This window comes from Hesperophylax consimilis, chromosome 6 (assembly GCF_061612785.1).
Source record: "Hesperophylax consimilis isolate HC1 chromosome 6, BYU_Hcon_1.0, whole genome shotgun sequence".
Taxonomy (NCBI): domain Eukaryota; kingdom Metazoa; phylum Arthropoda; class Insecta; order Trichoptera; family Limnephilidae; genus Hesperophylax; species Hesperophylax consimilis.
Genome location: NC_142841.1, coordinates 37,719,931 through 37,734,346, shown reverse-complemented (window position 1 = coordinate 37,734,346; position 14,416 = coordinate 37,719,931). Strand labels below are relative to the sequence as shown.

The window sequence follows — 14,416 nt, the reverse complement described above, 5'->3', positions numbered from 1 at the left end:
TTTTAAAGTATATTTATTTAGATATACAATTACTTCGGTTTGGTGGAGCTATACACAGGTTGTTTGTCCATTCATAGCACAGGTCTTCGTAAATAGCTGTCAAATATTCTAACCCCAAGAACGTGCAAAGAAAGTATCTGGGGGGTGAGTAGGGTGGCATTTAAATATAATTCTCAATATGAGTTTTTGAGTTGTGTGCAGCAACAATGCTGCCCGTAATTTGCTACGGATTGTAAGAGAGCAAAATATACAGCTCTTAGAGTCTAAAGGTCTAGGATCGACCAACTAAAAAAAGTAAAAGATGTACCTACAAGGAAAAAAAATAGTATTGGTTATAAAGAATATCTTCAAATTATTGGGTTACAAACGGAATTGCAGGCCGTTTCCTGATAAAATTTTAGCAAATTCCTAACATATCAAAACACGTGTTCCATGAACCAGCATTTTCCTTGATAATGTATAATGACAAAATGCTAAAATATTAGGAGTTCATGAAGACTTGTTTTGACATCGTGATAATATATTACTAAAATTTTATCAGGAAACTGTTAATTCATTTTTTGAGGTCTGCAATCCCGTTTTTAACCTGATTACCAATAATTTGAAGCGATTTTTTCGCCCCGTACTTATAGGAATAGCGGACCTCTAAACAACGGCCGAAGTGTCCAGTAGGTTCTACGACGACCTAGGTACCGTAGCACCTTAGCGCTTGGTAATATGTAATACAGTAGTACCCGACACCGACCGACTCGAGTAGTGGCGTACCACTACAGATTCTTAAAATATTTCTTGATGTTTCAGGTTTATTTAATTTTGCTAAGCATGAGTTGATAAAATATTACATCTATGGAAAAGAATATGTTTGTGTATAGAAAATGTCATATATTGGGTTTCGTCTATGTGAGAAGATTAGAATCTAATGTTTTTCGTTTTTAGGCCATGATTTGTTTCACTTTATAGTATTTATTTCGAACTGGTCAAAGCGTTTTCTCGGTTCATCTGTTTCATAGTCATCAGTCCCCTGTTTCATAAATTAATATTATTATTATTTTCATTAATGAATATTTTGAGCGTTCTCTGGAACCAACTTGATTTGCGACGGCGCGGCGTGCCAATTTATTATCTTATTCTAAATGCTGTTTCGGTTTTCGGGCATATTTATCCATAATTTAGCGGTAGGTACTCTATTTTAAGTCCACCTTTAAATATACAGAATAAATTATTTATTTATAAAATTATAAAACAATTTAACATGCCAACATGGTTAAAATTTAACTTGAGACTATAAAAATTAAATGTAAACTAACAACTGTTAAACAAAAATATATGTAAAACGCTATCTAAGTTTTTTCGTTGTCTGCGCGTTGGCTACTAAACATGTTTGAACAAAAATGTTTGTTTTGTACAGTGAGAGATATTGTTAGATCGTGTGACTATATTAAGAACATTAAATAAAATCACTTGCAATAATGCAGGGCTGTCAAAGAGGGCAATAATGATTTAAAAAATAAAAGTGATATCCGATATCAATGTTTGGTCGGGCAGCTTTATAATGTCACATTTTTCATAAGACATTAGACGTTGTGTATTTCAACGAGAATATTAAATTTATTTATGTTATGTATTAATATTATATGTATTTAATTACATTATTTAAGTACAAAAGGATACATTTAGATGTAGTATATATAGCGTTACATCACAGTGACATAGAAACCTCTTATAAATCTTTTACTTATTAACAAATTGCTAATATTTTTGCACAAACAATGATTTTAAATAATAGGCCTGAAATGAAAAAAAAAAAAAAACATATTAAAGCAAGTATGTACGTAAACGCATGCAATTTGTAATTTAAATGTTTAAAAAATATATTTTTCAATAGAATCGAAGTGAACCTTAGAATGCAGTGACCAAATAGGGGAGTTATACTCAATTTGGTTCCAGACTAGTGAACTACACAATCTACACAACAACATTGAAGTATTTACATATAAACATTTATTACAAAAATTTAAGAAATGGGAAATAACCCGCAGCCTTCTGATTGTCAGCCATTTTGTTAATATAAATGTAATTACTTTTTTTCAGAGCGATCACAGGCCACTTCGTGTTCCGCTCTTCATGAACTAGCGACTCCTGACGACGAAATACCAAGGTTGGTTGATAAATAAACATGACTTTCTCCAAACGATTTTGCTATTTTCTTAAGGCTTTTATCAAGTAACTTGCAAACTATCGCTGAAATACCTATCGAACGTTCATTAAACCGATTTGTATGTTAAAATTGTGGCGGCCTTTTGATTTCTTCAACTACTTTTGCATAATAATAAGTCCAATTGAAAAACTTTCATAGTTTAAATCTGTTGAAGTAAAAAAGTTTCCCAAATCGAATCACAGAGTCTACATCTTGTTCTCGGAAGAGATTTTTTTTATTTTCCGCTTCAGATTTTTATATGTAATTCGTATTATTTCATCTCTTTGTTTCTCGTTGGCCTTAGCATTTCTTATCTAAATTGAAATATTCCCCGCCTTTGCGGTAATTTTGCCAGTTTTGTCACGTTCCCAAAATAAAGTCGAGAAACAGGAACATTGCTTACGAGATTACTACCTCTTTTGGAAATTTCAGCTTCCAAGTATTGTACCTACTTTGCTTATTCTGCCTGTTTTTCCATATCCTTCCCACATCTGGGGAATTTCGTTGAACACTTTATGCTTCGCTATTTTCGTAATAAGAAATGCATTATGGCCATAAATTTACCTTCGGCATGAAAGGCGATTTATAAACAAAATTTTAAGTGCTTTCAGTACGCACGGATATAAATGGGTGTTTCTGATTTATTAAAATCCTGTTAAAAATGAGATAGCTTACCATTTCCTAATAAACTTTTAAAACATGTATTATTGTTGCGTACCGAATTGATTGGTACTCGACGAATGGACTGTAAATTTTATTAAGAAAATAAGACTGAACAATTGTGTTTATCAAGGAGAAAAAGGTGTGGAAAGGAATTTATCTTGTGAATGTTGTGGCTTCAATTAGAAGTTTTAATGTTAGTCTTGAATGTTTTATCTAGTAATGGTTCACAAAACGAGCGGTTTTTGTGTCACAAATAGTTAAAGTTTCACGACATGATATTTATTTATTTATACTGGGTATTTAAAGACAATCTCACTTATGTGAGACCAATCCAGTTATAAAAACTCAGTTTATATAAAAATAGGTACAACAATTACCAAAATCTATTCAGACATAGGACACATTAATTTTCATATACCTAAATAAAGGTTTAAATATGGAACAAATAAAAATAAGAATTCAAAATTAAAAATATATATGAAACACAAATATTACAGAAAAGTAAGAGACGCAAGTAAAACATAATACAGGGTTTTCCAATAAGAGGTGGTATTTTGATATTCAATCGTAAAAGATCAATGTTTTAGTTGCTTGTGTGGTACGTAGCGCCATCTTCTTGAAAGTAAACGCTGCCCAGATCAATACCATCCAATTCCGGCCATAAAAAATCATGAATCATCTCTCAATAGCGCAATCCAATCACTGTAACTGTTGCTCCAGCCTCATTTTCTAAAAAGTAAGGTCCAATAACTCTGCCGGACCATAAACTGCACCAAACAGTCACACGTTGAGGATAGAGAGGTTTTTCAACAATAATTCTTGGGGTTTTCCGAGCCCCAGATGCGACAATTTTGCTTGTTGACGAAGCCGCCGAGGTGGAAATGGGCCTCATCACTCAAGATGATTTGCATTTGATTCACTCAAGTGTATTTTAATAATTTTAATGCGTTGTTGAAGCGTGTATCGTTCCATTTTTATTAATGACGTAGTTTTTACTAGTCAAATTTTAAAAATGACAGCTTTAAAAGTAACATCTACCGAAATAGCAGGCTATTCAAAATAACACCTCTTATTGGAAAATCCTGTATAATCAGTGCAAAATTTTTTTGCAACATGAATCGGCTCATCGATTCTATGCTCATTCTCGATAACACACAATTTAATTTATATGTATACTGATTGGTGCTAATTAATGTTACTGTTTTCGGGTAATTATTACGAGGGGGCCACAAATATGCAACGACGACAATAACATCAATCCCATAGAATAAACCACTCACCAGATCGATATCTTCGGGCCTTTTTCAATGGTAAGACCTTTAAGAAAATGGAATAAACAAGGAAGAGGGCAATTTAGGTAGGAACCGTATTAGAATAACCATAAAAATGTTTCGATGCTAAACAATAATTTATCAAAGACGTGTTTATGCATTTGAGTTTGTCCTAATAGTACACAATGGCGAATTGAGAAAATATTAGTATTTTAATCAACACGTATTCCGACATCGCGAAATGCATTGGTGTATTACTGATAATTTATAAGAATACCTGCCAATTCATTCGTTAAAAGTCTGCAGTCCCGTTTTTAACCGAAAAACGAATAATTTAAAGAGATTCTTAATAAATTAGCAATATTTTATGTCAATGTTACTTGTGTCGTGATAGACTTATCCAGCCAAGGAATGGAACACGCTACGCCTGCCTGAGACCCAGACGCGATGCCAACTAAGCCACTGATATAATATTTCATTACTTATATACATAACACAAAAAACATTATTTTGAACCGTTACATATATATTTCTTACCTCCAAAGCTCGTAATGGATGTAATCAATGACGGGCTGCGTGGTCGAGCGGTAAGGCTCTTGACTAGCGAGCTGGAGGTCGCGGGTGCGCAAGTAAATTTTGTTTTATTAATTTGTGTTATTTCACAAATAACTAATATTCAAAATAATATTTTGTGTGTTTTGCGGCACGTTCCAGAAAGGAATATGCTGTCAGTATCGCCCTAGTGTAAGACCACCATTCAGAAATGAAACTTAGCTTGAAATAGCTTTAGCCGTGTTTATTGACCAGATCTGAATAGCCAGGTACTCGCTCACTTTCCTCTTCCCCGTCTCATTCCCATCCCCTCCACTTCATCCTCACAACATGCCTCAAACGGGGTTGCCATATTCACATTGGCTTGAAACGTTTGGGAGCAGTTGGAACTTTTGTGCGGTTTCACATATAAAAAAGGCAATTAAGTGGTGATCTTAAAAGAACCCCTTAAAAAACTAGTAAGTAAAACTCCCGACATAACAAGTTGTGTACATTTGATAATTTGGCGTTACCAGATTTCTAAGAAAAATTTCGCTGCATTGTTGAAATATATGTCATGGAAAATATTTCATTTGAAATAATATTTTCCAGGAATCACAATATATGGCAGAAATCTTCTTGTAAAGTTATTTGGATAAATTCAGATTCATACGTTCTTGTTTCATCAATTTGGGGATTTTTATTTATTCCGCATTTGACACAAAGCCACGGGATTCAATACGGAATCATTGAATTCTCGATATTTGTGGATGTCACATCAATAACGATAACCGAAAAAAAGACTTCTCAATTTTATTATTAAGATTTCTAAAGAATTTATTGTCATATTTGGGTTCACGAGGATGTTACAGAAGCAATTTTTATCAATAAAATTTTGTTCTCAAACTCGCGTTCAAATATGTACATTTCATATCATTTAACGTTTCGCGGGCTGGAGTCTGTTTTTCTATGGTTTCTTGAATGTCGGAGAATTTTCTGTAAAATAAAGAATAGGAAACGAGGGTAAAGAGATAGTAAAATAATATTAAGACTATCAAGAAATTCACATTTTTGTAAGTCTTGCCCGAACACAGAAGTCAATGTCATAAAACCCGGAGAAGGCAATATGATAATAATTTTTTTGTATAAATTTTACGTTGTTTTAAACCCAGACATTGAAAATAAATTTTATTAAAAAACGGCAAACATAAATATTTGCTCATCGTTAAAACTAATATACTCAAAATAACCCTGGTAAAAGAAAAACATTTAAAATCGACGGAGTTATTGAAATGGATAACCCCTAGGGTATTCTGAAAAACATAATGTATATAAAAATATTCACTATTGAAATTAATTTTCAAAGCGATTTTGTATTTTTTAACATAACATCCAAAATAAAACAGTAAAAATATTTTTTTTGAATGCAAATGAAAATTTGATAATTAAAAATAGTAAAATTTTGATCACATAAAAAAAATAATTTTTAAAGTAGCTTTCCGATTGTTTTTTCTTGTAAACTGTAAATTACCACTTTTAACTAAATTAAAAACATGTTTAATAACACCAACGTGTTACAAAGGATATTTTTCACTTCACTTTTTTAGTGTTATATAAAAGAAATTAGTAAAAAAAATCACCATCCAAGCGACTGCGGTCGATGACTTTTAGGAATATATTATAAAATGTTTATGGTAATTTTTTAAATGCCAATAAAAATCGTAGTGTTGCCACCTTGGAGGTTGGAGGTTTGTTTTGAAACTTGAAATGTAGACACGTTATATCAAAAAATTAACGTCCTTGCGAGAGCTCTGAAGGAGTACCATCAGTACCTACCTAAAACAGGGCGGAGAAGTGGTGGGCCTCCTCCAGAATGCCACATTTTAATACTCTTTAAATCGTATATCTCACAGTAATACATATGTAGGTCATCAAAGGAAACATAAAAAAATTCACCGCAGACGTAATAATGTCAGGGATCACTCGTTAAAATGGGTATAGTGCGTCTCTTATTGTTTCATGACGCTGAATTGTTTTAACTCTTTTTACGCTCCAACCAATAAGGAGGCTAGGATTCAAATTTTACTGGTTTGAATCGAAATTCGAATTTTAACCGTAGTTATAATTAGCTCAATCTTATACGAGTGCCTGTGAATTCCTCCACCATACGAGCGCTACCAAAAGGACCATATCATCGAACATCACAACCAACTCTTCCGTAAGTCACATTCGCGAATACCTATCTTTTTGGTTCAGCAAACAGAGCATTAATTTAAATAGGCACATACCTGCCTTGATTATAACCATTATAATCTAATGCATATTGCATGTGTCGATAGTCTACGCGAATATCGCACACATATCATCCTTCATAAATACTTCAAAGAGGGAAAGTTTCCACATGGCAAACGTAAACCAATATCAGATATTTTTTTCACTCGAAAACATTCGTAATATATATTTTTAAATACACGAAGGTTGACTGGAGATCAGAATTTTTCTAGCTAATCGATTACATTTGTGAAATATTAAAGTTGTTATTTTTGTTAAGGGGTGTTCGCACGGTGACCCTCCGGCGCAGCGGTTCCCGGCTCGGCATGGACATCGTGGGCGGCGAGGGCGGTGGTTGGGGAGTGTTCGTATCCGGCGTGTCAGGGGGCGGCGCGGCGCGCGGCCGGCTGCACCGCGGAGACCAGATCCTGGCCGTGGACGGTGCGGACCTGACCGCTGCGAGCCACGAACAAGCGGCCCGGGCTCTAAAGGTACTTGAACTATTATTTCATCTGATCATCATCATCATTATCTTACCCTAGTAATTTCCATGTCAAAGTGCTACTGATGAATAAACACGTAAGTGGGAGCCTTAATCTGATTAATGTTGTGCGATGCATCATCTACGGTAAATATCCACGATTAATTACATTTATTCATTAGCTTAAAATATATACAATTTTCTATAAATCTACATAACCACAAAACATAAATTTTTAAATTTAAGTCCATAAGTCTGTAAGTTAATGTCAAATTAGTAAATTTTCTCCTTTTATTTCTTTCATTTCAATTTATCTCTTTATTTTTTTTAATGGAATATTAATATTTTCAAGAAAAAAAAATTTTATGTCTCACAATTTTTTATTTTACTAAAATTACTGATATCGAAAAAAACACACAAGTTTTATTTGACAAACGTATATGAACGTTATTGTCGTCTCAATTTTTGTGGTAGTAAAAAAATTATTAATAATTAAATTCACATTCTAATTATTCTCTTGCTAAATTCTAGATTTGAATATAAAGCGTCGTGTTTTCTTTTTCTAACACCGTTTAGTTTTACATAATATTTCTCACCACGACAATAAGGGAGACCATATTATGAGTTTTTCCCAAAAACAACTCAGCCTGGTGAGGGTGTTTATGCAAAGAAATGTATTTTTTATTTAATATTATAGAAACAAACAGTACATAAGTTACAGTAATGAAACTATTAACAGGAATTAAATATTTGATGTTGGATACCTGTGAAATGTTTCCTTGTAATGTCTTGTAAATGGTATGTATATTCATTAATTACCAGGTGACGTTTGTAGTGTATAGGTGGATGTGTAAGTGTGTGTGTGTGTGTGTGTGTGTGTGTGTGACTGCGTACGTCTGTTCATGTATGTCCATTGAACAGTTTATATTATTGACATGATGCCACGTTTGAAGTAGGGCAATGATTCCAAAAAAATGTCATTGTTTAAGTTTTGACAAATATTATATAGAGTATGAAGAGCACGGTTAGCTGACGAATTAGATGGTGTATTGTTTTATAACTAAACGTGTGGAATAGCACTGTATATCGTGTACATCTCAAAGGTATGTTAACGTTAATAATGGACCGAAGTTCAGTTCAGTCGATGTTTTTTGTTTTAATTTCTATGTATAAATGTTAAATCAGCTACTACTCGCATTTGCTGTTATCTTGGTTAATATAATGTTAATAGTATATATGTATGTTATTAAGTCACTAGTTATAAGTCTTAGATGTAAGTCATTAATTGTAATTATATATCTTCGCTGTCAGACAGTTTTATTAATTTTATTATATTTTTATTTGCATAGTACTAATAAAATGAAACATGAAGCAGAACAAGACATAGAAAAAAAAGGTAACGGTTTCAACTGGGAATCGAACCCAGGATCTCTGGCCTACCGGGACAATGCCTCTAACCACTCGGCCATCCAGACCTAATTATTTAATGTCATTATTGTCTATCTCATATTTCAAATTCAAAATTTACAATATTATCCACTACAGACTACGTTAACATTTTATTTTTCTTTGTCATGTTCTGTGTCATGTTTCGTTTACATTTGTGAATATTATCTTTTTCTTCGATGATATATTACATTGATGGGTTTAATCTTCACAGTAATTAAATAAGAAGTTAATCCAATAAAATATTATATTACAAGAACGCCTGAATGTTGAAGATGACTTGATGAAAATGTGAGTCCATTTGCATCTACTTCCATTTAAATCTCGTGGACTCTGGAAATTGTTTTTAGTGAACAATGACCCGTGCAATTTAAATTGACCTATAAGGGGTCCTTATCGACTACTTTGGTAGCCTGTGCAGGAGTGTATCAATAATTGATATTGTACTCAGCAGGGACGCTAAAGTTTTGGTTACAATCAATATTATTAACACTCTTTTGTATCAACTTCTCAGATTTTTAGAACAAATGATGATTGAATCGGTTTTCTAACCAAATCAATTGGATTATTCACAGGTATTTAAAGTACAGCGTAAAATATTGTAAGTTAAATCCTGGTATCAGATGTAGAAGAAACTCGATCCAATTACCGTTTATTTAGGTCTTATCAAGAATTAAAAAAAAACTTATTTTTCAATATTTGTAATGAATGGTGACCTTTTTAATCTGATAATTACCTACTTCGTTTTGGGTCGTCTATATTTCAGTGTTAAATCGAAAATCCCAATCTGTCTGCTGCGTGCGAACGGCGCGAATTGGGAACTGTAATCCGATACAAAGTCAATTATTTTTATAATTATACACAGCTTTGTAAGCTCGTGTATGGCGAACGGATATTCCAATCTAACATCATCACAGAATCAAAGATCATTAATTAACCCGCGCCATACGAACACATTCGCGTTTCAAATTAAATGGAATCCAATCTACACTGAAAACATGCTCTATTCAATGGATTTTAAAGTCAGGATTCACGTTTTCCATTGATCGCATTACCTGATTCATCCACTTTGTCGTTAACGATGACATTGATTGCTAAAAAGGATTCAATTACAGCGATTTTTAATTGCGAAATATTCGTGATTAATAAATTTTATTTATTTATTTGTCCCACTTTTCTTTTGTTTTGCTTTCGTAATTTATTTTCTTTTTGCGCCATTTACGGTTCACATACTCCTGCGTGCGTTGAAAGCCGAGTAAATTTGAAAAATATTAAAAAGGTTAATGTGGTAAAATAAAAATTTATGGTTGTTTTCACATTTTTGTTTACTTCTTTTTAAATTTTGGTTGGACATGTTTTAAATAAAATAAGTCAGGTTACGTATTTTTAATAGTAAAAATGTGGTACACAGTAGTGAAGGCCGGAAGTCGGGGACGCCCGATGATAACATGACACGATCAAGTGAAACATAATTTATATAAAATATACTTTTTCAATTCTTTAGAATAATATTATTTCCACCCTAAAACAATACCCAGTATTTAGGAACACTAGAATTCACAACCTCAAAACCTCAACCTCAAACCGGGTACACGTCAGCTAGTTATAAATAATTATAATATTTACTACATCTTCGCCTTTAATATATTACTCTATTGACTGGGCTCTAATTACACGACACTATTCCTCTCTCCTAAAATTTACAAATTGTCATAATTATATTAAGTGTAATTGATGTATTGGTTAAGTGAGAAACTTCACAAAATTATATTTTAATATTATTTTGTCTTATAAGGGGTGCAAGTGTCAAGAATGACATCCATGAATAGCCTGTTGCAAGGTATACTACACGACGTATTACTTTCTAACTGATAAAATGCTAACTACCGATTTCCAGAAACTGAATGTAATTAATCGTAGAGAGAATCCGAAGCCACAATATTTAACTATCGACATGTTTGTTTTGAACCAGGGTACGGGTCCGCTGGTGACCATCATAGCGCAGTACAAGCCCGAGGAGTACCGGTGCCTAGAAGCCAAGATCCACGAGCTGAACATGCAGATCCTGAGGGACCGCGTGGCGGCGGGAGGCGAGCTGACCAAGAGTGAGGAGAACCTTTACTGCAGAAGGTAAGAGAGAACTTGTGCGTGTCTTGCAGGCAAGGGCGTGTATAAAAGTGGGGTGGGGGTGGTTTCGGTGGTCCAAACCTCCCTTGGCCTCAGTATTCTTTAGCAAGAAATAAAATGATACGTACAGTAGATTACATTCTTAGAAAACAATATAATACTAGCGCAGACCCTTGGCAAAAAGATGGGATAGTTTGAATTCTTGGCACATAATTTTCTGCTAAAATATTATTTTATATTTACATAGAGAGTTACTTTATAGTTTTAATTCTTGACGCTATCAGTTTCATTATAAACAATAACATTTAAATTCAAAACCAATTCGAAATCATTGAACCAGAGTAACAAACACAGGTTTAGGACCCGCAACCAAAATCAGTATTTTTTTCAAATTTGCACCGATCTCAGATGGCGTACGATACCACTTTTTCTGATCGTTCGGGTGACCTAAAAACATGAGATCGCTTTTTCTAATCAATAGAAGGGAGCGCTATGGCAAAGTATGACCGAAACATGAGACCACTAATTATAATCAATAGAAGGGAGCGCTATGGCAAAGTATGACCTAAACATGAGACCACTAATTCTAATCAATAGAAGGGAGCGCTATGGCAAAGTATGACCTAAACACGAGACCACTAATTCTAATCAATAGAAGGGAGCGCTATGGCAAAGTATGACCTAAACATGAGACCACTAATTCTAATCAATAGAAGGGAGTGCTCTGGCAAAATATGTCCTAAGCATGAGACAGGTTTTTCTAATCAACAGAAGGGAGCGCTCTGGCAAAGTGTAACCTAAACATCAGACCGCTTTTTCTAATCAATAGAATGAAGTGCTCTGGAAAAATATGACATAAACATGAAACCGCTTCTTTCTAATCGATGAAAGAAACCGCTAAGTCAAAGTGTTACTCAAACATAGAATCTCTACATTTCCACCCTAAATTAGCCCTTTAATTTCACCTTTTCCCTTTTGCAATCACAATATTTGTTTTTAATTATTCCAACGACACATCAGGACCAAAAATATATTATGTATTATTTTTACAAAGTCACAATCATAATTAAAAATATTGTAAAAAAGGTCTGTTAGTATTAAATTAACGCTCATTCTCAACTTTATTTTCACAAGGTCAACAAATATGTAATGAGGTCGTCTCCTAGAAAGAAATTCATTTTACTTAGGCCTTGCTAAGGATAAGCTTCGTTATTTTTTTCTTAATTTGATTTCTTAAAACATAGCTTACTGTCGTTAATAGCTCTATAAATATTACATGTTCATAAAAATAAAATAAAAATTGGTATACGACAAGACATTTTAGCAAAGGAATGCCGTAGCCTTGGAGCAACAATGTAACATCCATCCTAACATTGTGGCCATATATGATTTTTTTGCATCAAAATCTTACCTTTTTTCCCCTATCTAAAATAAATTCATCTTCTATGTAGGTTCACAGAAAATAAAGCAACAAAATTCTATTTAAAAGTTTCATCTGCCCTTTATGAAGAACTTGGTTCAATTTGAAATTTATTAAATTTTTTACTTTATATTTATTCTTTAGATTTAGAATAAAAATGTTTCATTTGCAAATTAACGGGCAACTTAGTTCTATCTGCCACGGATAAAATATTTTTGAAGCAACGCGGTTTCATTTGCGTTGTACTTCAATCAAAATCCCTTGGGACAACAAGGTTACATCTGCAAAATGCGTAAAACTTAGAATATAAATGAAATTTATAAAAATGTGAATTGTCTTAAATAACGCTTGAAAACGTTGTTCACCAAAAATATGGCGTTTAGCTTAAAAAAAACTAATTAAATTAATCAGATTGAATCAGTTGCTCTGAGTTTAGCTGATTTTCAAATCAAAGAGGTTCTAAATTTTTTTTTAAACTTAGTTAAACGATCCTTAGTAAACATTCAAAAAGAAGAGTAAAGTGGTTTGAAAGGGAGATGCGTAAATATGATTGTTAGAAAAAAATGAAATGATTGCGAAAAATGTGAAAATATGTCAGAAAAACACGACTCGTTCAAAATAGAATAAACATCTTTCGACAGTGTCTATGTAGCATTTAATGAAACGCTGTAATTTTTTTCTTACCTATAACATGTTAAATAACAGAACAAAATGCGTTTTCAATAATTTCCGGAGAAAAAAATCTATCTTATTTTTTTTCTATTTTTGTCATATAATAACCGTTTTGTCTCAACGTTTTGTATGGATATTATTAAATATAAATATATATTTAAGATCAAGAACTTAATGAGTTCAAGAGAAATATTTCATAAATTAGAAATTCGGAAATTATGTGTCATAAAAAAAAATCAATTACTATATGGTCTTTGTATTCGCTTTTTAAAAATGTTATGTTTTAGTATTTTATTCGGTATTCGAAACTAAAACCTTAATATCTCATTTACAAAAGACAGATGGAACCCCACTATTCCAAAGGCACAATGTACCTACTGAACTAAAGTTTTGTTTAATTACACACTTTATAGCGTTATTTCCCTGTTGTGTAATTAAAGCATTCAATCCGCGCTTCGCTTGACTATGGAATTCTTCAATCAAATATTGTTTTTGTGAAATCATTAATGTTTATAATTTTTTTTTCAGGTAACTGCCTAACAACTAAAACAACTAATCGCAAAAACAATATGTCCAAAGTGAATTTGGAAAAAAATTTAAACCAAGCATATTTTTGCCATCGTGTAAGACAGTGAACTAATCCCTTATTAAATGTATTTATTTATATTAGCTGTATTTAAAACTAAATGTGAACTATTATTTCATTAAAAATGAAAAAGTGATACGAACTGTGTATAAATTTCTAATTATTTAGCCATGTTGTAAATATTTTAGAAAAAAGTTAAAACATAGTTTCTATGTAACAAAATGTATAAAATGCTTTTAGTTTTTGTAAATTAATATCAATTGTTTCTTCTTTGTAACTTTAAACTTGTTATTCACATTTGTATCAAAAGTTCGATGAAATGTAATTTATTAAAGTTTTTTTTTTGTAAATACCATTTGTAATATGAACTTTTAAATTATAAATTGCCTAGAATACTCCACATATCTTTTCAATTATAATATGTATTATAATTCTATGGAATTAAAACTGGGCATTAATTTTATTGGATTAATAAATAAATAAAGTTTTTTTCTGAATATTTGTCTTTTATTTCAATAAAACAATCTACACTGAATATATCTGATGATGCATTCTAAAAATACCTTCCTTGTAGATATTAATGGAATCCAATGTCGCCAATGACTTAGTATCTCTTGGTACTTATATCATTCAATGATGCTGAAACACGGTTTATTTTATTACAATGTACCATGGTCACGATAAAGTTAAATATTATAAATCAGCATCAAAAATAGGAAATAAAGAAAAAAAAAAAATTTCTATTATATTA

The 14,416-nt window shown here is 32.3% G+C and overlaps 1 protein-coding gene across 1 annotated transcript in view; it reads left to right on the top strand.

Moving 5' to 3' along the window:
• Positions 1-13,919, top strand: part of LOC149423316 (disks large homolog 1-like) — a 469,358-nt gene extending 455,439 nt beyond the window's left edge. The window contains exons 8-11 of the mRNA XM_089632667.1: positions 2,092-2,158; positions 7,214-7,424; positions 10,833-10,990; positions 13,608-13,919. Of these exons, the coding sequence (XP_089488793.1) occupies positions 2,092-2,158; positions 7,214-7,424; positions 10,833-10,990; positions 13,608-13,611 (440 nt within the window). The 3' untranslated portion in view covers positions 13,612-13,919. The remainder of the gene's footprint in view (positions 1-2,091; positions 2,159-7,213; positions 7,425-10,832; positions 10,991-13,607) is intronic.
• The last annotated feature ends 497 nt before the right edge of the window (positions 13,920-14,416 follow it).